Consider the following 26330-nt stretch of genomic DNA (forward strand, 5'->3'; position numbering starts at 1 on the left):
AGGTTGTAGCTCCTGGTAGCATGTACTGAGCATAAAATGTCGGATCCATGATGGTCGACAAGGTCAAGGTCAAATTTCAAGGTCAGGGTCAAATTTCAAGGTCAGGGTCAAATTTCAAGGTCAGGGTCAAATTTCAAGGTCAAATTTCAAGGTCTAGGTCATGGTCAAAGTTCAAGGTCAAGGTCAAAGTTCAAGGTCAAATTTCAAGGTCAAGGTCAAAGGTGTGGTGACCAGATAATTATACTAACATGGTATCAGCACACTCTAGCAGACGAAAACAAGATGGTGGTCTCCAGCGTATGAAGACAAGATGGCGGAAATGACGTCATATCAGCTGACGATATATGGACCTTGGTATTGGTGACGGTAGATCAGTCTGTAGGTGGCTTCTGTGGAGGAGGAATCTGATTTTTTTTAATTTTTTGCCCTCACCGGTTTCGAACCAAGGACGGTAATTGATATAATCAATCATTATATTTATTGTCAATTTATTTTATGAATTTTGAACTTTTTCCCGCATCTCTAGCATAAAAATTACGGATTTTCAAGATGGCGACCATAACGATAATTGCGACAGTTACATCTTAATACAAGATGGTGGTTCTGTCTCGAACAGATGGTGCTATTATTACTTAAAATTTAAATAAAAAATTCAAGTCCGAATATGCATGTTATTTTTTTATATACCTTATTTATTTCTCAGTCTGGTAAATGTCTCGATAGCCGAGCGGTTAAAGGCGTATGTTTTTCCAACCTAGAGATCAGAGCTGCGCTGGTTCGAATTACAGTGCTTCCAATGTATTTTTATAAAAAAATAAATTTAATATGTCGATAAGGACCATAATAGCTCTGGTAGGTAATGGAACATCGACCTTACGTGATGAGACAGAGCGACGCTGGCGCTATCTAAGAACAAACAACAGAAACAAAGTCGACAGTATTCAAGATGGCGGCCTCCAGTGGAACAGAAAAAAACATGAGCGCCGCTGGCGCTATCTAGGAACAAACAAAAGAAATAAAGTCGCCGGTATCCAAGATGGCGACCTCCAGTGGAACAGAAAAAAATCAAGAGCGACGCTGTGCTATCTAGAAACAAACAACAGGAACAAAGTCGACGGTATCCAATATGGCGGCTCCAGTGGAACAGAAAAAAATAAATATGGCGACAGAGACGAAAATTTCATCATAATGAGTGGGGCGCTCGAGTTAATGATGGCGGATCCAATATGGCCGCCGAGGTCAAGGTCATGGTTACGGTACTACTTATCCCGTTACGCTGTGTCCCGTTACACTCATTCAAGATGGCCGTCGGGGTCAAGGTCAAGGTCACAACCATCCAAGATGGCCGCCGTGACGTCACAATCCAATATGGCGGACCGACAATCGCAATCCACGCGCCGGCGCCAGGGCCCGGACCGGCTATCCTATACTACTAATATTACACTCCAAATTAAATATAGTTCCTAACATTAACTTTATTTTTGAATAACTAAACTCAATTTTTTTAATAATTTTTTAATTTGGTAATTTTAATTAATTTTAATTTTAAAAACTGAATGCTATATCTAATAATTAGGGTTTTCCCAACTTCTCACAGCAAATTTTATATGTAGGGACAACAGGTCCAAAAAGGACAAGTCAATTAGTAACTGCAGTTATTTTTATTAGCTGAAAATCACACTATTTCTTAAATTCCAACAATCTAAATGTCCGTCAACAAACTAATCACTCCTTCGTATGTCCACTTCTTACTCTTCCCATTAGAGCTCAGCTCTCTCAACTGTTCGCCTGTTACAGAACATCTCAGTCTCAACACACTGCTTAGAACTACTCACTCTTATATGCTACAACACCGTTCCTGATGCACCAATCCTCTATGATCCAATCTTCACACACCAAGCCCGTTGTTGTCACCTGCTATCGCTCGCCAAAGGGTTCACATACCCTCTTTACTTCACTGCTCTCTCAGGTCATACACTCCATTTACATACCTCTCATCCCCACCCTGGAAAGTTCTCAAAGCCCTTCGAAGTGTCGCATTACAGAATCCCCAACTTAAGACTCGAAACTTCTATAACAATGGCGTCCTAGTTGTGCCACTTTGTGAAAACTGGACTCTGGAGACACGCCGAACCTCTAGGAAGGTATAGAGGCATCACACTAATCAGATTACCGCAAAAGGATGGACACTACCTCCATCGCGCCCGTCTCTTGCAGGCTGGTGCGCCAGTAATGTTTTACACTTGCCATGATTTTTATAACGAAAAAATGTAAAGTATATGTTATGAAATGTTTATGGACAATGAACCAAAAACTGCAAGAAAAAGTTTATTTTCCATATTTTTAATTTATACAGCAAAATCTTCAAAAGACTTCTCAATGCCACCAAGACCACAGCAACCGCTAATAAAGCCACTGATCAACAAATGCAAACTTTTAAATTTTTTTAGTGCTGTTGATATGATGAAAATTATTTTGCTCTAGTAGAAAATGTTATTAAAAAACTAATTAACCATAGTAAACAAATAATGCATGGTTTACTAAACAATAAGACAACAGCTGTTGCAAGGACTCTCGGTCAGGTGTGCTGGATGTACACGACGTTAGACGTACTTGCAGTTGGTGTGCTTATCATCCCGGCATACTATCAGAGATGACTAGGGTACAAAAGAATGGCAGGCGTCGATCTAACAACTGAGGAAATGGATTTAGCTGACACATACCACAGTGCATAGAAGCACTATGTACTTAGTGGATTTTAATCAACCTAACTGGGTATGTACTTTCACATTAAGCTTAACTGGTTCTCGATTTTCTTCCCAAAAAAAGAAACTTTACACCAGAGGTCCATCAGACCAGCCAAAGATTATTCAGTAAAAACCCCATAAAAATGCCATTACATAAAAAATCATCACTGTATTACAAAACATATGTTCATTTCTATTGGAGATCAAAATTGTAGGTAACACAAGATATTTTCCCATCTGCAAATTGTTCAAACATTAGCACTGCATAAAGGTTTTGTACGAGAGATAAAATGAAGAAAAATAAGCTAAATACATACAATTATGCCACCTCCCCCTCAGAGAATTTTTCTTCATGTGGCACACATGACCAAAATATCTGACATAGTTGCACTTTGGAAAGTGAACCTGTCAAGGTGTAGATAATGATTATCTCCACATGTAAGGTAAACCATTAAGGAAAACCTTGTAGTATAAGGCTTCAAACAATAAAAATGTAACAAGTTTTACTTGACACAATATGATGCGTGTACCTTCCATGTCCGGATACATGGGCGGCAAATGCTCATGTACGTGCACTGGTCGTGTCACAACCTCCCTACTGCCTGGCTTTAAATAGTTCAGGTGTGATTCACATGGCAGAGGATACTGAGGTACTTGAAAAACGCACGGAACTGGATCTACATTCCTCATGTAATCTTCCAGCTCCAGTAAGCTGACGTTCAAATCTTGAAATGTGCACAGCAAGTCAAATATTGACATTTCTGTACGCCCCGCTGAAAAAAATCAAACAATGACATGTTGACAACTTGCTGTTCATTAATCAACATAAATCACATAATACTTAAGAGTTACAACATAATAATAACTAATGTTAACCCTTTTGAAATTAACCTCTTGAAAATATCTGCTATTAAGGATTCCATTTCTACAATCTGAATTAGAAACTGAACTTAAAGGGGATTTGATCCTTTAAAAAATTGGTTAAAAGTGCTAAAACATCATAACACTGTCACATATCAAATACAAGCGCTAACAAAAAAATTTAATTCCATCAAAGTTTGATAATTTTTTAACAATTTGAAAATTATTTGGTTGATTATTTGCAAGCTCTTTTAGTGCAAAATAGCCAAAATAATCTCTAAGAATTTTTATTCTGTCCACAGGTATTGACTTAGTATTAATTAATTAAAAAAATAGCAAGTATTGCCTACATCAGTTTTTGTAAAAAAAAACAACACACAATTTAAAAAAGTTAATGTGACATTTTATAATCTCCTGCAAATATCATATTTTAGGCAAAGACAACTTCAATTATTTACTTTAAAATTGTATACATTAAAAAGGAAAGAAAACATGACCTAACACAATAATCTTGTAAGTGAATATGATGTGCCATAACTTTCTCAATTAAATGGCCTTCATTAGGAATTGTATAAGATAGGAAAAATTATTGACCATATATAAGAGACTAGCTGCCCGACCCAGCTTCGCACGGCTATACTAATGGAAAAAAATTAAGCCACATCTCCCATTTACAGTATTGGTAAATAAAAAAAATTCAGTGAAAATTTATTAAAATGCTGTATAATGTACCGGACAGAAAATGAATAGCACCAATAGTTTCCCGACTCGTGCACGCAACGTACAACTGATGTACCCGTACTTCGCTACGGCAGTCTACAGGCAGATCACTCTTGTGCCGTTCATTATACATGCCCCTCCTTGTGGGTACGCCACTGCCGCGCGATGCCCGTTGCCATGGAGACGCAGAAGGCATGAACAATGCAAAATCCTGTTCTCATGCAGACAAAGTACCAACTGTTGCCTGGTTTTAACCACCCATGGGATCTAATTTTCGGAAAATGTCATCCTGCGTAACATAAGGTACATTACTGTGAAGTTTCAAGTCTGTAAAATATATTGTTACGATTTACCGCGGGTTCGTAAAGGATAGCCCAATTAATAGATTTTATTTCACACACACAGTTTTATTTATTACCACTACTTGTCACTTACAAATAATCTTCTAAATTGGCAGATAATTAATTACATGTAAAAAAGGTCAATTCCCCAGTCACTCGTTTCACACACCTCGCTGGACCGCACTTCCGGCGCAACTCTCGCCGCAGCACCCCTCGTGGGTCTTCGCCGCGGGACTCCGTCGCCACACTCCGCCGCCGCCGTCACACCCTTCGCCGAGATCCCACACGACGACTCACTCGCAACTTCGCCCGGGACTCCGCCGCGCCCGCGACTCTATCGCCTGGAACCTCTCGACTCCACTGAACTCACTCACTCCCTGCCCTGGAACCTTCGTCCAGGGTCTTCGCCACTCTGCCACACCCGCGGCACTATCGCCCGGAAACTCCGCCGCGGGAGAACTCCCCACTGAACTGCTCTCGAAGGTCGGCCCAACCTCCTTATATAACCCTTGGGTTCCCGTCCAGAACAATCGGGCATGTCTCCGAGATATCGCGCGACCTTCGCCGTCGAAATGCCCAGAAACGCGTCGTGAGTCCTCGAAGGACGCGGCGGCTGCTCAAAGAACGCCGATAAACGCAACAAGCATCGGGTTCCCACAAAACGCGCCGATAAACATGTCTAAGTCCTTTTATTCCGCAGTGCGGCCTCTTTTAAGTAACTCGATCTGAGGCAGGTGCGCGCTGCGACGGTCAGGATGTTGCGAGACAGTATGACACGAGATACCAGGGAGAGGATGCGGGTGGAAGGGGGGCGCAGACAGGCCGAACGAGCGCGGCGATGCCAAGCACTGCAGCCAAGCGCGATCGTAACAATATATATGTACTTGAAAAAAAAAGGGCAATTTTTGATATTTAAAGTACCCGCAAAATTTCAACGGTGATGAGGACTGCACTAACAATGAAATAGTCGTTGTCATAGAGACGAATGAAGCATCAACAAAGCAACAGCCGTTGCCATGGTGATTTCCTACCAAAAACTGGAAATTTTGATATATTACGCCCCTGAAACTCTCCTTGGGATCGGATTTCCGCAGAATCCGTTCTTAGTGAGCGTCTACATCACAAAATGAGTAACTATGCTAAATTTCAAGTCAATCGGGTGTATAGTTTTAGAGATCTCGTGATGAGTGAGTCAGTGAGTGGTATTTCGCTTAATAAACTTCTAGCGCCTGCGGCATTGTCAACACACACTTTGTACGTGTACTGCATGTTGTATCTAACCCCCTCCAACGCATTTGATTCTAAATTGGACTTTTAGTAAGGATCCCTAATGTTATTGATAATATAATATAGCCTATAGCCTTCCTCGATAAATGTACTATCCAACACTGAAAGAATTTTTCAAATTGGAACAGTGGTTCCTGAGATTAGCGCATTCAAACAAACAAAAAAACAAACTCTTCAGCTTAATAATATTAGTATAGATTTTCATTTTGAAGCCTGTGCAGTATAGCTTTTATGGTAAATACAAAAATAACTTTAGAGCGTGAGACATATGACCTTCCCCTTTTGCAAAAGGGGATGTCAGTAGCTTAGGTTAAAGGGTGATATTGGCATTGCCGAATTTAATTTTTTTCCATTCAAGATAAGACAATTGGAATACCAGCTAGGCAGCTGGGATAAACCTCCAGCAACACAGTTCCTGGGCAGTTATGTGATAGTGCAATATCTACAAAATGTTTGTTCACAACAGAAAGAAAATATAAGGATGCATTATCATCATAGGCCTACATTAAAAAAAAATTCAAATACTTTTCCTTTTAAGGTAACGTATAGTTATTGGGTATCCCTTGAAATTTAATACAAATAAAAATGACATGTGGGCCAGCCTTTGATAAAAGAAATATTATTTTGAAAAATCTACCCTCTGTGGAGATAAACTGAACAATTATTATTGTGATTGAAAATGTATTTTACAAAACTAACCAATCATAGTATAAGTCTAGCCATTGATAAAAAAAAATGCTATCACAGGATAACAATACTGTATGTTTAGATTATAGTCCAACATTTGTTTACCCTAAACAACAGTTTGTAAGCATATAAATTTTTGCTATTATTAAGGTGCTATATCTTTCACATCCAAATCATCTGTAAACATAAGTCAAATTTATGATGGTGAAAACATTTTCCTCTTATTCCATGCACCTTATTAAAAATATATATTCAATTTGGAAAAATTTTCATCTCAGCTGTCTAAAAAAACACCCATTTGGAAATATAAATTTATTTTAATGTGAGCCCAAAATTTTTGAACTGTAGTTTCCTTTGTTATATTAAGGACACTGATGTGTGTTTGTATTACTATGGCAACATCAGTTAAGTGTACTGTATTAATAGATATTTAATTTGTCTCGAAAATCAGTGTGAAAAAGTACAGTAGAGCACCCCTCAACCGGAATCATTGGGGGGAGGTCTATTCCGGTTATGGGAAAATTCCGGGTAAGGGGAGTTGCGGTAGGGCTGGCCTCCCGGCCGGTTGAATGACCTTAATTTAAGGAAGCTGGCAGGCACATGTTTCTTATCTCTGTGGGTGGGTGCGTGCGTGAGCGAAGAGGATGTAGTGGAGGGTTCGGGGGAGGTAGTAGGACTACAGCTGCAGTGTTGTGTTACTTCTGTGTTGACGTGCTAGTGATTCACACTTCCTGGAGAGTGTATAGTCACTGCCATGCACAGTTTACATTTCACATACACAAGAATAACTCTTTAAGCATCTCGTTTGAAAACACAGAGATAGAGAAATACAGGTAAATGTAGACTGTTTAACCATATATTAACGTATAAATATGTATATAATACATATTTGTACACTAAATTATTGTCTACAAACTGAAAGCATCACACGTTGGAAGTAAATGTTACTGGCTATCACGTGTGTCAGCGTGTGTAGTGGGAGTCGGTGTACATACTCTCGGGCCGGCCGGAATTTTCCGTTTACTTGACATAGTGAAACAATAAAACTACTTATAGCATAAACATATTTATAGTAATTCACGTCCGACGCGAAAACCAGCGGTGTATTTACGCAATGCGTGGGAAAGACTGGCTATAATTAGCTCTCTGACAGACGTGCACGCGCGCGCCTACAAGATATGTACAGTCAGGCAAAAGCAAAAACGCCTCGTTCCAGTGCGGAAATGTTTTGGAGATGTTTTGTAATATTTCAATTTTTTTTGGAAAATTAGTTCCGGATATCGGGAGTTCCGTTTGTGGGAATTACGGTTGAGGGGTGCTCTACTTACCTTATCAACTTTACAGTACAAGCCAAAAAGGAGATTTGACTCAGCGCAAAAACTTCTAAGCAAATTCATTAAGAAAGTTGTGCTAAACAATATTTTTTTTAATTAGTTCTTTGAATCACCGGAAAAAAATTGTTTCTTTTTTTTTTATTTCCTTCATTGCAAATAAGTACGTATATACTGGTTCGACGTGTTTGCTAGACAGGTAAATGCACTTAAAAACAGCATGTTGAAATTGAAACTATTAACAAGAAAAATGTTTCAACAAAATGTTTAACCTACTTCACATTACTTTTAAAGTAAGGCATACGAGTGTAAATACTTTTGTTAACGGGGTGTAAGCATCTTAGGTATCTGCCTGAGTCGCAGAGCAAGTTACCTCTGACTAAGTCGCTGAACGTGATGCAGGAGCGAGTGTGAAGTAAATAAAACACTCGAGTTCAGTAAGCCTTACATTTGTTGGACTAACTTGGAATATTCTTAGTTGATCCAACTGTTACACCCAGATCAGTATTAAGACAGCCAAGCAGGCTGCCTGTTATTCAGTACATCAGGAGTCCATCACGAGCTGCATCGATGTGCGATGTCATCAGAAGTCAACCGAGGACCAACCCAACGCCACAGATGAGGGCGCCAGGGAACTGGTTGGCGTGGTGAAGAATCATAGTGGATGACAGCACAGTGCGGTATTAAGAGACTCATCTGTGGACTTTGGGTTTGAGTACTTCACCCACGAGTGATTACCCGCTGGGCGAGTAGGGAGTCTGGAACAAGTAACACCCGCAGTCAATGCAGGTGCTACAATATACATTACACTAAGTCATCTACGAGATTGCCGGTGTTTAACGTGCTGGATTTGATGGCAACTACTCCCTGCTAAGGGCTGAATCGCCACCCACATGAGCTATGAGCTCCCTAGAGCCATACGAAATGGATACGCCATTTCAACGCGACTTGGAGGTGATTGAGGAGGAACTACAGTGAAAGGCTGAGGCGGCTCATCCCAGCATCATTGCCACCCAACCCTCCTGAACCGTTCTGCTAACCTGTGGTTGACTCAAAGCAATCCCAATCCTGCAAGTATCACGAAGAGCTTAACCAAGTCTATCACATGTCTGGAACTCCTCAGACAACCCAGACAGCCTGTGATCTGGCCGAAGTGCATCAACCTATAATAACTTTTCAGGCTAACACCAGAGCTGTTTCGCTGCTCACTGCATCCACACTTCAACAGGGAGATGACCCCTCCGGGCATGCTCTAAGCAATCAGTGCTACCACCTGCCAGTGCGAGTCCTCAACATGCGACCTGGGCAGGTAGAGAAATACTCAGCGAGCAGTTCCAGTATCAACAAGAGTCGCCCGCTCCGCACTACTGCCTAGATTTTTCACTCACTTGTGGGCTTGTACAGTCTGTTTGCCCGAAAGCTAGTATGGAAACTGCCATGGTCCGATACGCAGGAGACGTCACAGGAACTGGTACTGTAGGGCCAGCCTCTCAGATACTCCACCAGCTCGGTGCCCCAGAGCTTACAGCATTCTTTCATACCCATTTGCATCCATTTACAAGCAGAAGCTGCACCAAAACTAGCCTTTCCCATTATGCCATCGGTTCTTCACGGCAAGCCAAGACCTTTGGGACCCAACAGCAGGGGCCCAGCAATGGTGACCAACAAGGAAAAGTTGCCGAACCATCTGCTGTTGCCTGCAGATACCACTTTCCAACATCTGGGGATGTTGAGGGGACCAGACTCCTTGGTACTGTGCTGCAAATTTGAAATATTTGGCACAAATATATTTTTTTTAAATTCCCCAATATAAACTTTGTTAGCCCATTGTTCATCCCGATCAAATGTTTCCTACTAGAGTCCTGCTAAATTTTCCCAGCACCACAACTGACAGCCTGATGTGATTTTGCCAGGCTAGATTTAGCCATCATTTTTCTTCCCGCCTCGGGCCACGAACGCGACCAGTAACAGTGTCCAGCTTCGTGACCAAGAGTGCTTTTCTCAGCGTACTCCCAGGGCAGCCCACTTCCCAGAGCTCGGCTGAGGTTAGCATCTCTAGTCATACCCCATTCTAATGTTACAGTGCTGTCGGGCACGTATAGGTGCTCGCCCTAAAACATTACTTATGAGCCAGCAGATTCCCCCTTCCTTCTTTTCCACGAACTCCAGCCGGGGCATCGACCGGGTCTATAACCCCTACACCCGGCGCGCCTAAATCAAGGTCTTCTTGCTGGCCGGTGAAAGGCCTGCTTTTGCCATCCCACGGTGCTGGAGCACGCCCTCTAGCAGCCACAATCTCAACTCTCTCTAGTTTCCTTTTAGCCTGACAGACGCCAAGCAGTTGGTCCCATAAGGGCCAGGTTTATGCTAGTCCCCCTCGCGGGACTTTTGCGTACTAACCTTGAGTAGGTTCTGCCTGTTCCCCAACAGAGAGCACTGCTTTCAGAGCGCGACTAACCTTCGATGCCCCTTAAGTTAGGACACCAGCCACCTTCGTTATTTTCTTTTGGTCGGCGCGACTTCCAGCCAATCAGAGACTAGTTCCCCACTCCCTAGACCTCCAGGCCCCTACACAAGTTCATAATTACGTGCAGCCCGATGCATTAAGGGATTCATTCTTCTGTCGTCACCATGGCTGCATCTCTCCGGTGCTTATCGCCCGCGACTTTATTCGGAAGCAGTCTCACCACAACTAAATTAAGGGATGTGATCCCTAGAGTCCGGGAGTGATCCCAAGTTTTGATGTGAATATGTCTTTAAAATTGCTTCCATAGTGGGAGGCAATTCAAGAAACGAATGATAACAAAATAGGAGGGTACAGTTTGGTGTTGCAGCTACATATCTATCATCTCCATCCAAAATTTAATTACACCACTGGATAGCTAAAGGATCAAAGAATTTGTTACGCTAAGTGAGGACTGTGATGCATAGTGTGCAGTGGAGGGGGAAGCACCACCATTTTGAGGTCATTTTTCTGTATTTCGAGATTTCCATTTAGTATAACTTGTGAATCTGAGAAGCTACGACGTTCGTTTGAGTTTCAATCATAAGCTCTCGTCAAAATCTATCGATTGAATATATAAAACATTAGTGTAAAATAGTTACAGTGAATATATATGGTATTAAAATTTAAAAAATAGCATATTTTATATTTTTATAGAAAATATTACCTGTTACGAACATGTATTCAAGTACAACACACGGCCATGTCCATGACACAGCCACACCCCATTTTTACTTATCTGGTTCAACTTGAAAGAAAACAAACCATTGCAATGTAGATGACATTATTAGGTCATCCACAAATAAACAAAACAAAGCATGTGATAAAGATTTCGAGAATATGGGTATTGTAACTTTGTTAAATTGCCTGTTCAAATTGCTGTGCAAAGCAAAGTCTGTGTCACATTTTTTTTTCTAGTTTTCTAGTCATTTTAGTTTGGATTACTAGGTAATCTTGTTAGCGTGTGGCTACTGCAAGCATTCCCGCAGCTTCCGAGGGAGAGATTTTCTTCATTCCACCCCCAGAATGGTAAGTAGAAAATTCAACGCCCTTTTGCCTATTGTTGGCTCTCTATTTAACTTTTGCCCTAACTTCTCAATTCTTGTTGTTTCGTTCTTTAATTTCTACTCTTGACCACTGGACCTTATTTGGTTCCAGTGGGGTCCAAAGGATGGTGCAAGAGTGCAGGGTTTTCTCCATCTCAAGCCCATCCCGGAATTCAACTATATTTACGCCTTTCACTCTAGAAAAGATTCTACTAGTATATCCCGCTTCTAGACATCACCAGTAAACAGTCAACGATTATATATTGTTAAAACAAATTATATATAGTCCTGCACTGGTTGGACTAGCAAACATATCAACTTTAATGAAATTCTTTATGTTCTCTTAGTTGTAAAAGTAATTATCCATTTGTAATCTATACGTTTTAACGGCCGGGGTCCCCATTAATTCTGATCAGTGTAATTTTGCAATTTCTGAGATTATCAAAAGAAAACCATTAAAATCATAATTAACAATAAAAAGAGTAAGCTTCAAGCAAACATATTTTTTTTTATTTATTACTTCAAATATGATCCATTTTCTATTTCCTATTGTGAGAAGTAAGCCTTTTTTTAATGTTTCTCCCTTGTGTACCTCTGAGTATACTGTTGTGTCTTTCGCCCACTTAAAGCAGCTTCGAGGGCTTTTATAACAAAATTAATATAAAGGTTTCTTTAACCCACAAGGACAGTAACAGTACCATGAGGAGATAGTGAGTTTCCTTAGTGCGGAGAGGCTACATATTCACATCCATGCACCCTTCCCGAGACTGTTGGATTCTACCTCAGATACTAGTGCTGGCTAGTGCAGACTATCACATCAGATATTTAAGGCAGCCAGGCATAAGTGTGCAACTAATAATATTTCCTGGTAAAGGGTAGAACGCAGTCATGAATAGTGGAGTACAAACGAGTTCAGCTGTTGACAAGACTGCGACACCTGAAGCTTACATGATCGAAGACTGTGATGAAACTTCTGAGGTTGACACGATCAAAAACTGTGATGAAGCACCTAAACTTGGCAAGATATAAGACTCTGATAAAACCCCGAGACTAAAACGATGGAAACGTTGTGATAAAGCTGATAAAGCTTACAATGATCACTGGGAAGATAGTGATATTAAAAATATTTATAATAAACATGCAAGGAAAATGACAGTAGCAGAAGAGATCAATTACACATCATGGGAAGATACTAACATACTGGTTGCCTGTCTGAGACTCCTAATAGTTTCACTTAGGGCAGGAAACTATTTACAACTAATGAAGTACAGAAGCTGGGTAGGCCCTATATACAATAATGACTTGTTTTACTTGCATGTGAATAAAATTGAAAAATTAATTATATTTTGGATTTTAAAAGTGATAGTTTTATTTCATTAAATCTGATTTGTAGCTACGACTGAGTTCTCAAAATACAACTTCTCACTTAAAGAAGTAAAAATCATCACCACTGACTGACAAAGAGTAGAGTAATAATAAAGACATTCTAGCAATCAGGGCAAGTTCTATCAAAATGAAATTGAATTCAGTTGGAGTCAAATGCAGTTGAGATGTTGAAGCATTGGAGCAATTGGAGTTTTGGTGCTGTTGGAGCCAAAGACTTTTGGAGCCAATGATTTTTGGAGCCAAAGACTTTTGGAGCCAATGATTTTTGGAGCCAATGACTTTTGGAGCTAAAGACAGTTGGAGGCATTGTATCTTACTGCATCTTGTGACCAATCGTATCCTACTGATGAGATTATATCCTAATAAGTTAAATTTTCATACAATTGTGAGTCCTTTCCTTTATTTTCTTTTTTTTATGTGCTTCCTTTTTTTTAATGTTCATCCTCTATTGACTGTGCTTTCTTTTTAGAATGTGCTTACTTTTTTACAATGAATGAGCATCGTTATGTATGCAGGGCCGCAACTAGAGTCTCTGGCACCCGGGGCATGAATAGATTCATGCGCCCACCCCCCCCCCCCCTATTTTTTTGCACATACCACACCAATAAAGCGGGGGGGGGGGTCCGGGGGCCCTCCCACGGAAAAATGGTGCTATTTAAGGATTTTCCTTACCTACATGTAACAGTTTCTGTGCTACTGTAACTTCCATGCATGAACCCACTATGTCCATAAAGTAGTCCGTATAATCACTAGACTTGTTCATTAAATATGTTGAGACGTTATATTGTAAATCAGATTAGACATTCCTGGCATGCAAGTTAAAAAACTTTTTACCAGTTACCAGTTGTAGTAGGAATTACAATGCAAGCGATTTCTGCGCCCCCACAACTTTGCGCCCGGGGCGTATGCCCCGCTTGTCCCCCCCCCCCCCACCTAGTTGCGGCCCTGTATGTATGTACTGTCTGTGACTGATGGGAAGATCCCTGGCACGGGTATGGGGAGGTAGGGGTGTTGGCGGTCGGGTTTCCCGGAAAACAAGAGGGGGACGGCAGTTGTTTGCTTGTCACCTGAGCAGTGTGAAGTCTTGTGCGCAAACATAGGTCCTTTTCTCTAGAAGTCGAGTTTGATTCGAAATGTGCTGTCAGTTTAACACGTGAATGCTAATCTTTGTATAGACAAGTAGACCTAAACGTTTGTTTTAGTTACAATTATAATTGCTAGAACTTTTATTTTAAACTGTATGAATGTGGCCACTGTAAATTGAAATCTTTATTTCGGCAATGGCTTCTAGCGGAACTAAAAAAGAGGAAAGTGATTCACAGTAAAGGACGCGAAATTATAAGTACGGTTATTGAGAAGTGTGACAATGAAGCTAAAGGTGTCCTAGCATTTCCTTTATTCAAGCAACACGTCGAGCCGCTCATTACGTAGGTGTAAGCGAACCAACGGTGAAACGAATAAGAAAGGAGAACAAAGTACGCAATGCAACTAACAGTAACAGTTCTTTATCAACACCTGCTAAAAACCGAAGTGATTGGCAAAAACACACTACCATGGTTGTGGATGATTTCAATAGATGCGTTATTAGAAATACTATAGGGTAAAATAAGGTAATTTCGTGACACAGGTAATTTCGTGACATTTTTTATGACGTTTGTAACGAAAATACCAGCGGTTTTTTGGAGCTGCATTTTGGTCTGGTAGTTTCGGCGTTCTCCATTAGATAATGTGGTATGTATCGTTCGTGTCTTGGAATGCGTCAACGTCACAAAACAAAAGTTTTCGTAAAAGTGAGCAAAGTGTCGTTAATTTTGAGTACTCTTTTGCAGGTTTAACTTCGAATATTCATAAAAGGATCCATGTACATGGTATGTTAGCATTTAATACACAGTTTTGTAGAGAATCTAAACCTCTTACAGTGTGAATAATTTTATTATTTTGCACGTCTGCATACAGTTGTTATTGCTTATGTTCATGGCGTTTCTTAGCATTTTTGTCCTTGCTAAAGATAAATTTTCAAAGCCTTTAATATGAATTGATCTTGTAAGTTTTCTAAGCTTGTTAGAACAAAATTATTATGAGAGTTTGTGTTGTAAATTAAGTTTACAATAACTTAGTTTCACTTAGAAAGCTAATTATAGTGTGTCACGAAATTACCTATATCACAAAATTACCTATAGGCTACCACAAAAATACATTGGCTCTTTTTTTTTTATTTTTCAGTTGAATGATGAATAAATCAAGAAGTAAATACAGAAAATATGACTCCAGACAGTTAATTGCAGCTGCTGAATTAGTTAAACAACAAAATTGTTCACTTTATAAAGCCTCCAAGGAAATGGGTGTGCCATGGAGAACACTAAGAGACTATCTAACAAATAGCCCCTGTGAAAACAGAAATGAACATCTGCCAAAACTAGGAAGACAATTCGCTCTCACTTCAAACCTAGATATTAGTCTGTATAATTACATCATAGAGATGCAAGAGTTAGGATTTGGTTTAACTGTTTCTACAGTAAGGAAAGTAGCACATGAACTCGCAAAAAGTGCCGGCCGTGAAAATTTATTAAATTCCGACAGTGAAAGTGCAAGCAAATGGTGGTGGACATATTTCAAGAGTAGGTACAACCTCTCATTAAGAGCTCCAGAAAAACCTTGCAGCATACAGTGGTTCTATGGCAAATGAAGAAATCATTGGGGATTTTTATATTAAATTAGAGGAATTACTGGACAGAATGGATATCAAAGAAGCACCTGATAGGCTATGGAACTGTGACGAAACAGGTCTTTCGTATGTCGTGAAATCAAACAAAGTTGTAACAGCAGTGGTAAAGCGATATGTTTATAAGAGAGTTTATGCAGACAGGGGAGAATAACATACACTTTTGGGATGTGTGTGCGCAAATGGGACATGGATTCCGCCTATGATTATTTTCAAAGGTGTCAGGTGGAACGATAACCTAAACAGAGATTGTTTGCCTAATGCAATAGTGAAGTTGTCTCCAAAAGGGTGGATTAACAGTGATCTGTTCTTTGAATGGTTCCAGTTCTTTGTAGCCTCCATTCCTCCTGCTCGACCAGTCATCCTCTTCATGGATTCACACGCATCGCATATTAACCCTGAAGTTATTTCGTTTGCGAAAGAAAATCAGATTTTCTTATTTACTTTCCCAGCCCATACAACTCATTTGTTGCAACCGTTAGATTTAGGAGTTTACAAATCCCTAAAATCACATTGGGGTCAACGTCTTAACTCCTACATGAAGGAAAATCCAACAGAAAAACCAAATAAAACAAATTTTCATACGATTATGAATACTGCCTTTATTGAGAGCTTCTGCACTAAGAACATTACAAATTCATTTAATAAAACGGGAATTTATCCATTCAACAAGTGTGCTATTCCTAAGGAAGCTTTTGAACCCTCCAAACTAACAAACAAGCCTCTACCTCAAGAACAGCCGGAAAAGGATCAGATATTGGTAGCTGACAAGATCTTGGTCCTGCCATCAATGTCAAGAGACACCCTCATTAACAAAGGAAAGATAAAGCGAGACTCAAGTGCAAGGTGCCTTACTCCAGTAGGAGAAATTACCACCTTGGGGTCAATAAAATACGCATCATTGAGACCTGCCACTTCAACTTTAAATGCTGCCCTACCAACATTTAATCCTGTAATGTCATCATCGAAGGATATCTTATCAACCACAAAGGCTACCCCATCAACTTCCAAGGCTGTCCCATCAACTACTAAGGCTGTCCCATCAACTTCCAAGGCTGTCCCATCAACTACTAAGGCTGTCCCATCAACTACTAAGGCTACCCCATCAACTTCCAAGGCTGTCCCATCAACTACTAAGGCTACCCCATCAACTTCCAAGACTGTCCCATCAACTACTAAGGCTACCCCATCAACTTCCAAGGCTGTCCCATCAACTACTAAGGCTACCCCATCAACTTCCAAGGCTGTCCCATCAACTACTAAGGCTACCCCATCAACTTCCAAGGCTGTCCCATCAACTTCCAAGATTGTCCCATCAACTTTGTGCCGTTAATTAGTAATTTCGACACGATATATTTTAAATTTTTATTATGATTTTAAATTTTTTGTGTGGAAATTTTATTTGCTCTACTATAGTGTGATTTTACTTTGTTAGTCTGGTGTACTCCTCTGAGTTAAACTTTGTCTCAGTGCTCTGAAGCCCCTTTCCCATCGGCGTATCGGATATTTTGCTGGCCTAATCCCTGACTGGCAGACAGCTTACCATTTCCCCCGCCTTCAGTCACGCCTCAAGCCTGTAATATCATTTCTCTTCGTGACCCTAACTGCATAGACAAGCCTGTAGCCTGCAGGCGACCAGTTCTCAGAGACGAGCTGAGATTGGCCTTTTTCATCACATATTAGTGTTAAGTTCGCTCCTCTGCAGCCACGACGGGACGTAGATTCCCAGCCGCGTTGCATTTTACCCTCACCCCCCCCCCCCTTCTCAGTACCAAGTAAGACCAATGACCGGTCGTAACCCCCTGGACAACAGTGACCGTCCCCAAGGTCTCCCCGCAAAAACGAGTGCGCCAAAACTGATCGCAAGCGCTACCTAGCGACCAAGTCGCGAACTTCTCCGCTAGCCTACCCTCTAGGGCGCCAGAGAGCAGCACCTGCTTTCCCTTGAGTTACATGGACGCCGTGGGCAAGTCGATTGTTTTCAACTCAGACCCCTCCGACAGAGTTCTCTACTGTCGCCCAGTGATGCCAACTTCAAAACTCCTGCCAGAGTTTTTTTCCGCCCGCACTCGGGCAAGTTCGGAATCTTTCGGCGGCCCAGACCTCCCTCCACCTGTAAGAGCCGGCGCCCACTTTTAATTACGAGACGCGATTTGCCGCGACACAGACCAGCGCGCGTTACGTTTGCAGACAGATCTCCGGCGAGCTCAGAAGACTCTGGAAGACTTCATCCGACCGCTAGCGACTATGTAATCGTCCTAAATAAGGGATGCTATCCCTCAACTAAATTCAAGTAGATTAGTCTGTCTGCATAGTGTTAGTAATTTTTTTTGTTTTGAAATTTTCCCTTTTAATTTTTTTAACTATGAAGAAATCATCCGCGCCCAGCCGCGCAAATCGCGAGCTACGGACCATGGCTGACTCCGCGATGGCAGCTTGAAGGCAACTCCCCTGTTTTGGTGAGTGATAATTCGCGACCTCCCCTACCTCCCCTTAGATTTTCCGGGCATTTCTTGCCCCATGTACTGTCTGTATTCAAGTCCTAATCAGTCTTGATTTGGCTTGTTACAGTCAGGGGTTCGACCTCCCAGCGATGCACATATTCAGCTAGATTCGAGATCCAGCAACTACTGGTGGACGAATTGTCCATCAATATGTTTTTCGGCAGTCCGAGATCCACCCATTAGAAGAAGCAGCTTCCTTCCATTCTACAATTCGGCATTTTTAACTCCACACCTGGAAGACTCGGGTGATATGGTTTCTATTTCTATTCCCCCCCCCCCCCCCTTTTTAAAGACAAACCAGCGATAAGTGACTATCCACTTAATCCACTGATATGGTAAACTAATCAGCGACAAATTTAATGTAGTAGAACATTGCAAGTTGTAATAATGTATCAATACAATGTACTTTGTTTTAAATAATCGCGGGCCGGCCCCTTTTCGTTTTCTTTTGTTTTTTTTTAAATCTTTGAAACTTGTTAAAACCTTTTGTATGTAGAGTAATGGAAACAAGATAATTCATCAGAGCAAATAAAACAGGGAAACTATAGATCAAGTTAATCGTGTAGTTTTTATTTAATGATTTTAACGATCCACCAACTTCCTCCTTGCTTGTTACAGGAAGTTCCTAAATTTTGTTTGTTCCCCACCTCGTGTCGCCTCTGGTAAATCAATTTATTTAACTTATTTTGTTTATCCAGCAAGTTTCCAAGGCTCTTTTTAATTAATTCAAAATAATTCAATTTTGAGGCACGAGGGGTGTAACAACTTGGTAGCAGAGCGTGGTTTCCGGTTTTATATGCATACCTGAATAATATAAGCAAAAAAAAATTAAATTAATTTTTTTTGATGATAGCAATTTTGTAATAATATTGTAAACTCATCGCTGGTACACCCTGTAGTTATATTGAGTTAAAATTTTAAAATTTATCTTGAGTTAAATTTCCGTGTGGACTTAGGCTAGCGCGTAGCGCGCGAGACGTCCGTCAGCCAGCCAGCTGTCCTCTCTCCACCGCGCGTCCCCGAACGTGCTGTTGACAAGGCCGTAGACATCCCCTCCTTCCCTGCACCCCGGGCGACCGGCGGTGTTATCATATCTCGTTCGTGTCTGAGGCTCGCGCGGACACTCACACACACACACACACACACCTTGTTCCCGCAAGTCCCGGAGGTCGCTTACCTCTGAGAGAGACGCCAACAGACGTACCAACTCATTCGTCTGCCGGCAGCAATAGTTAGTCTTTTTTATTAGCTAATCGTGTGTTTAGAAGTTAAATATTTAAAAAAAAAAAAAAACTTTTGGTGTTCTGGGCACATACTTCCGACCCGTCGGAGCAACTACGATATTATTAAGCTAAGTTAAATTAAGAGAGTCTTGTGTAGAATTTAAGGTACTGTTTCAACCATAGTTTTAAGTCTTTGTTGGTAATTTTCTTTTGACTAATCAACGTAAATTTTTGTATATGTTTTGCTGTCCTCGTAAGACTGGACCAAGGTCCACCTACGAAAGGGACACAATGCTCACGCCGGAGTATCTCCTCCGTGACGAGCTGGAGTACGAACTCCGATTTCGAGGTTTGTCAAGCCTCGGTAACATGGCCATGCTCCGGAGAAGATTCCGAGCTGTGCGTGCCGAAGAAATTCAACCACAAGTCACTAATCTCGCTGACTTGGACTCTTTGGAGGAATTTAACTGTGTTTGTAGTAAATTTCAGGAACTCCACAGTTACACTAATTCTGTACGAGACGAGACAAATAGAAACAACATCTTACGTGCGCTAACTCGCTTGAGTCATATTGGCACGAGATTTACCAACCTCACAATAGTAGCCACCAAAAAATTAAATGGGATCTACCAAAAGGAGATCGAGAAATGTAGGCAACAGATTCCTGGTCTAAATTTCCAATTGCGGAGCAAACTAGCCGCAATCGACCAAAGAATACTTGAACCCGTAGAGGCAGTGGCAGGAGGAGTAACTGACAGTCAAGTACAGGAACCCCCAAAACAAATGCACACTGGAGGCAGCCCAGTCCCTACCCCACCTCTTTTACCCTCCCCACCGCCCTCACCCCCCGTGACATCACGTCGCCGGGCATTGACTTCGACATTCACACCATCTCATTTTCCATCTGCGACTGTCATGGCGACTGGTACTCACCCGAGCACCAATGTCACCTTCGCCTATCCTATGCATTCGCTCTCAGCTCATCCTGTTTACATGCCCCAACCCATATACCTACCCTCCACCTCACCCGCCATTTTCAACCCATATCATGAATTCCGGTCAGCCTTCTCATCCCTCCATACCTCTCCGGAAGCCCTTCCCACCTCCTCGGCCAGTGGAAGGTCAGTTTCGCCACTGATAGCCTTTCCTTCCACCCTGGCAGCTACGCTACCACAACCAGCCCCTGTGCACCCTGGTGGCAGGATAGAATCACAACTTCCTTACCCCAGCCCCGCCACCACATACCTGCCATTGGGCCCGCAGGTATACCAACTTCAAAACCAAACTCAACCTCCACCAGTCACACCTCAAGCCTCTAATCTAGCACCGAACCCAGTACCTGTGGTTCCTACCTTCAATCAGACAACTGGAGGTAGTTTTTACGCTAAGATACCAAATCCCGTTGAAAGACTGCTGGCTAATTTGAAGGAAACCACAGGGTTGGAGCCCAGGAGCCTAATTGACTTCCTAAAGAATGTGTTCAAAATCAAACAAAAGGCAAACCTTCCAGACAGGGAACTCCTAGAAGTTATTTTCCCCTTTACACAACCACCCTTGAGTGAGCGAGTGACGCTCGCCATTGAGCAAAATTATTCTTTTGACCAATTTCATGAGGACGTTCTAAATTATTTTATTCTAGCCCGTTTGATGACCAACATCAGACTGGAGTGGTACAATAGGCTACAGCAAAGGAATGAAGCCCTACCTAACTTCATAGAAGACATCAAACTAGCTGCGCAAATTCTTCGGTTGCAAGTATCTGCGAGTGAGATAGTCTCAAACATCCTTGATGGAATTAATCCGCAGGAACGATCGAGGGCAGTTTTCCAGTCTCGACCGCAAAACTTTGCCGAGCTAGACCGCCTGTGTATCTCGAACACGAACGTGGAATACGCTGACCACCAGCGAAATTGAGAATCAAATTCCTACACCCACAACAACGCACGGGCGGAAACAGAAAACAAACAACAATTTCCCAATAAACATTTTTCGCAACAAAAGCACAAATCAGAACACGTCGCTAGGCCCCAGTACAAAGATGAGAGCATACCGGTTTGTAGGTACTGCAAAAAGTCTGGGCACTACATTGAGCAGTGTCGTGCAAGAAACTATCGGCCAAATTCTAACTATTCTCAGAATCCAAAAAATGTGTAAACCGCTGGCCAGAAAGAATTTTTTCTGAGCCAGCCACCCAAACAACCATTAGGAATTTTTCCCTTCACCAAGGCCCTAATAAAAATTACGAACAAAAACTTCAACAAAACACCGCTTCCCCAAACAGGGGAAAAAACAAAAGAAGAAAACAAAAACAAAGGCGAGCTAAGAAAAACAAAGCCCGCCAAGACAAGCAAACGGAAAACTGTAACACGTTTAGGCCTATGTGCAGATGATGTAATTGTCCGCGAACCACGGACAAAAGAACATGTCATAATATTCTAGCTAATATACCCACAGTTTTGCCCTACGCCAACACAATAATTGGAAAACAAGAAGTTCCAGGCCTAATAGATACTGGATCCGTGCGATCATTCGTGTCAGGCCAGCTATTCAGGAAATTACAACAAGACCGTTTGACTCAAAAGGTAGAGCCAATAAAAATAAAGTGTTTTACAGCTGCTGAACAACCTTTGAAGGTAAATCGTATTGTTTTTGTTAAAGTAAAGATCGATTTGTTTTCTTGGTCTTTCCCATTCTTAGTAGCAGATGATTTGGCCACAGATTTAATTTTTGGGTCCGATTTTATTGCAAAAACAGGCATGATAATTGATTTGAAAGCACGAAGAGTTCACTTTAAATTTAACAACCAAGTTTTTGTTTCTTTTGTGTCACCTGACGCAAAATGTTAGAGCAAAGTAAATGCCGTTCACACAGAGGCTAAATGTGATAATAACATTTCACTAACCCATCTTAACTTTGAACAGAAACAAGAAATAGAGAAGTTATGCAGTAACTTTCCCGACGTTTTGAGTGAAAAATTAGGGCGCACCCATCTCACCCAATATGAAATTAAGCTTTTGGACAAAACCCCAGTTAGGTGTCACCCTTACCAATTATTAGGACCTAAAATGCAGATAATGCGGGATCACATACAAAATTTATTGGACAAAGATGTTATCGAACCTTCCACTTCCAGTTTCGCCTCCCCGGCATTTTTAGTACCCAAGGACCAAGGCCAAGGTCACCACATGGTGGTCGATTTCCGCCGCGTAAATCGGCAAATTGAAGTAGAGATGACGCCATTACCAGACCTAAATTCGGCATGTCACTGGTTTAGTAAAGCCAAATTTTTCAGTGTGTTTGACCTAAATTCGGCCTATCATCAAATACTACTAACACCAGAGTCAAAACACGTCACAAGTTTCTGCGTTCCGTGGAATCTGTATCAATACAAGGTAGTACCCTTTGGCCTAGCCACAGGCGCCCAAGTGTTAACACGCCTTCTAGACCAAATTTTCGGCGACCTGAAATTCAAATTTGTTTTTAACTATCTTGATGATGTCGTTGTTTATTCAGAATCTTTTGAAGAGCATATGGCTCATTTGCAAGAAGTCCTTAAGCGACTACGTAAATCCGGCCTCACTGTTAATACAAAGAAGGTGAAATTTGCAGTGCAGGAAATTTCTTTCCTCGGACACCTGATTTCAAGTCGAGGAGTAACCATTGACCCTAATCGCACACAAGCGATAAAGGATTTCCAACCCCCTAAAGATGCTAAGGGCATTTCCAGGTTTATTGGCATGGCAAATTTTTACGCCAAATTCATACCTAATTTTGCTGAGCATGCAGCACCACTGAATGCTCTACGTAAGAAAAATTCCGTTTTCAATTGGGGTCCAGAACAGGACAAAGCTTTTGATTTTCTAAAACATGCAATAGCTAGCCCTCCAGTACTTAGAATGGCTTATTTCAGTAAACCTTTTATTTTGCAAACCGATGCATCCAGTGTGGCCATTGGGGCCGTGTTGTCACAAGAATTCGATGGCTGCAGGCAACCTATAGCTTTCGCCTCCCGCACCCTAACACACCAGGAGAGGAAAGCCTCCTCGGTATACGAACTTGAGTGCCTTGCCGTAGTGTTCGGCATAGATAAGTTCCGGCCCTATTTGGAACACAAAGAATTCCTACTAGAAACCGACAACCAGGCCCTTGCTTGGCTTCTAGCCCACCCGAAGCAACTAGGTAAATTAGGTCGGTGGATTGTAAAAATTGCTTCTCTCAAATTCAGCATCCAACATATTCGTGGTTCACAGAACATCATGGCAGATACTCTTTCTCGAATGTTCGAGAATCCTTCCAACTTCGAGATTCAGGAAAACAATCCTATGGCCTGCCACGCATTGCTCACAGATTTTCCGCTAGCCTTTTCGGATTTACGATCCCACCAAAATTCGGACCCGCAACTGTCTGACATAATTGCGCAAATAAACTCAGGTTCACCCCCAAAATACCACAAACTATCTAAGGGAATTCTTTATCGAAGAACTCAGCAATGTAAGAATTTTAAAATAGCCTTACCTCAAAATCTCAGGGACATGATTTTTCAATATTATCACTCATCACCTTTAGGCGCACATTTAGGCATTTTCAAAACTATTGAAAACATCCGCAAGCATTTCATCTGGGACGGAATGCATAAAGACATAACCCAGAGGGTCAAATTATGAAAGTTGTGCAATTTGAGCAAACCTGCCCAGAAAACACAATTCGGATTTTTGAGTTCCGATGTGGCCGAAAGGCCCATGCAAAAACTTTTCATTGATATTGTGGGACCCTTCCCAAGGTCAAAAGACGGAAATTCGATGCTTCTAGTATGCGTAGATGCATTCTCAAAATTTGTGTGGCTAATCCCTGTCAGAAGAGCCACGGCCGAAATCACCATTCGAGCCCTCCAAAATTATATTTTCAAAATATCCGGGGTACCTTCCATTATTGTTTCCGATAATGCCACAAACTTTAAATCGACTCAGTTCAAAAACATGTGTTTTTCACACGGGATTCAGCATGTGACCACGACTCCCTACTACCCCCAGCCTTCACATGCGGAGCGTTTCAACCGAAACCTCCGGTCTGCCTTAATAGCATTCCATGCGAACTCGCAGGATAGGTGGGATTCCAATCTCGTGTGGTTGCAAATGGCTTTCAATTCCGCCAGACATGAAAGTCACAAAACAACACCGTTTGAACTCATGTTTACATACCAGCCCAACACCCCACTCTCTCATCAATGGACGTTAAAAGAGTTACTGCCAGACGACCCCAGGAACATTAAGGAAGTCTGGAGTAGAGCTCGTAAAAACCTGAACTTGGCCCACGAGGCAAGCAGGCAACAATATAACAAAAGACGTTATCCCAATCCCTACAGAGTAGGCGATTTAGTGTTGTGCAGAGCACACACACTCAGCAAGGCGATCGACAAGAGATCAGCCAAGCTTTCGTATCGCTGGAATGGCCCCCGGCAGATACAACGATACCTCACGCCAGTCACTGTCGCTTTAGCCGACCCCACCTCCGGATAATATCGCGCGCGCGCGCACATATCTCAACTGAAGAAAGTGCACCCGAACCTAAAGTAAGGGCACTCTTCACTGTTTTCCTTCTGCAAGGAACAGCGCCAAATTCTTCGGCATGCCAAACTCAACACAAATAGTTGTTATCAAAAAACCTAGGTCATAATCATAAGTAAAATAAAAAATCCATGGTACTAGTTTATAAGAAATTTAAGTTAAGAAGTGTTACACTAAGTTGTCTAGTTTAAAGGGGCGCCCCTAATTCAATAAGTTATCTGTAAGTTTTAGACTTTATTTAAACACGTAAGAATTGTTAGCCATTGTAAGTACTTTACTACAGTAGATCCTGGTACAGGATAAGTTTCTGGAACCCAGGTTTTTGGTGGCCCAAGTGGGCCACCCTGACTCCGTCTTTCAGGGGGGAAGTATGTGCCGTTAATTAGTAATTTCGACACGATATATTTTAAATTTTTATTATGATTTTAAATTTTTTGTGTGGAAATTTTATTTGCTCTACTATAGTGTGATTTTACTTTGTTAGTCTGGTGTACTCCTCTGAGTTAAACTTTGTCTCAGTGCTCTGAAGCCCCTTTCCCATCGGCGTATCGGATATTTTGCTGGCCTAATCCCTGACTGGCAGACAGCTTACCATTTCCCCCGCCTTCAGTCACGCCTCAAGCCTGTAATATCATTTCTCTTCGTGACCCTAACTGCATAGACAAGCCTGTAGCCTGCAGGCGACCAGTTCTCAGAGACGAGCTGAGATTGGCCTTTTTCATCACATATTAGTGTTAAGTTCGCTCCTCTGCAGCCACGACTGGACGTAGATTCCCAGCCGCGTTGCATTTTACCCTCACCCCCCCCCCCCCCCCTTCACAGTTCCAAGTAAGACCAATGACCGGTCGTAACCCCCTGGACAACAGTGACCGTCCCCAAGGTCTCCCCGCAAAAACGAGTGCGCCAAAACTGATCGCAAGCGCTACCTAGCGACCAAGTCGCGAACTTCTCCGCTAGCCTACCCTCTAGGGCGCCAGAGAGCAGCACCTGCTTTCCCTTGAGTTATATGGACGCCGTGGGCGAGTCGATTGTTTTCAACTCAGACCCCTCCGACAGAGTTCTCTACTGTCGCCCAGTGATGCCAACTTCAAAACTCCTGCCAGAGTTTTTTTCTGCCCGCACTCGGGCAAGTTCGGAATCTTTCGGCGGCCCAGACCTCCCTCCACCTGTAAGAGCCGGCGCCCACTTTTAATTACGAGACGCGGTTTGCCGCGACACAGACCAGCGCGCGTTACGTTTGCAGACAGATCTCCGGCGAGCTCAGAAGACTCTAGAAGACTTCATCCGACCGCTAGCGACTATGTAATCGTCCTAAATAAGGGATGCTATCCCTCAACTAAATTCAAGTAGATTAGTCTGTCTGCATAGTGTTAGTAATTTTTTTTGTTTTGAAATTTTCCCTTTTAAT

The 26330-nt window shown here is 41.9% G+C and overlaps 1 protein-coding gene across 13 annotated transcripts in view; it reads right to left on the reverse strand.

Moving 5' to 3' along the window:
* The window catches only part of LOC134529203 (transcription initiation factor TFIID subunit 3), a 174021-nt gene that overhangs the window by 126993 nt on the left and 20698 nt on the right, over positions 1-26330 (reverse strand). For 12 of the 13 annotated variants that reach the window (XR_010074496.1, XR_010074497.1, XR_010074499.1 and 9 more), the window contains exon 2: positions 3278-3520. The exons of the other annotated variant lie outside the window; for it this stretch is intronic. Coding sequence is in view for 8 of the 12 variants with exons in the window: in XM_063363051.1 (XP_063219121.1) it covers positions 3278-3520 (243 nt within the window). In the remaining 4 variants the exon portion in view is untranslated. The remainder of the gene's footprint in view (positions 1-3277; positions 3521-26330) is intronic. 13 annotated transcript variants of the gene reach the window in all.

The sequence above is a fragment of the Bacillus rossius genome, chromosome 2 (assembly GCF_032445375.1).
Source record: "Bacillus rossius redtenbacheri isolate Brsri chromosome 2, Brsri_v3, whole genome shotgun sequence".
NCBI lineage: Eukaryota > Metazoa > Arthropoda > Insecta > Phasmatodea > Bacillidae > Bacillus > Bacillus rossius.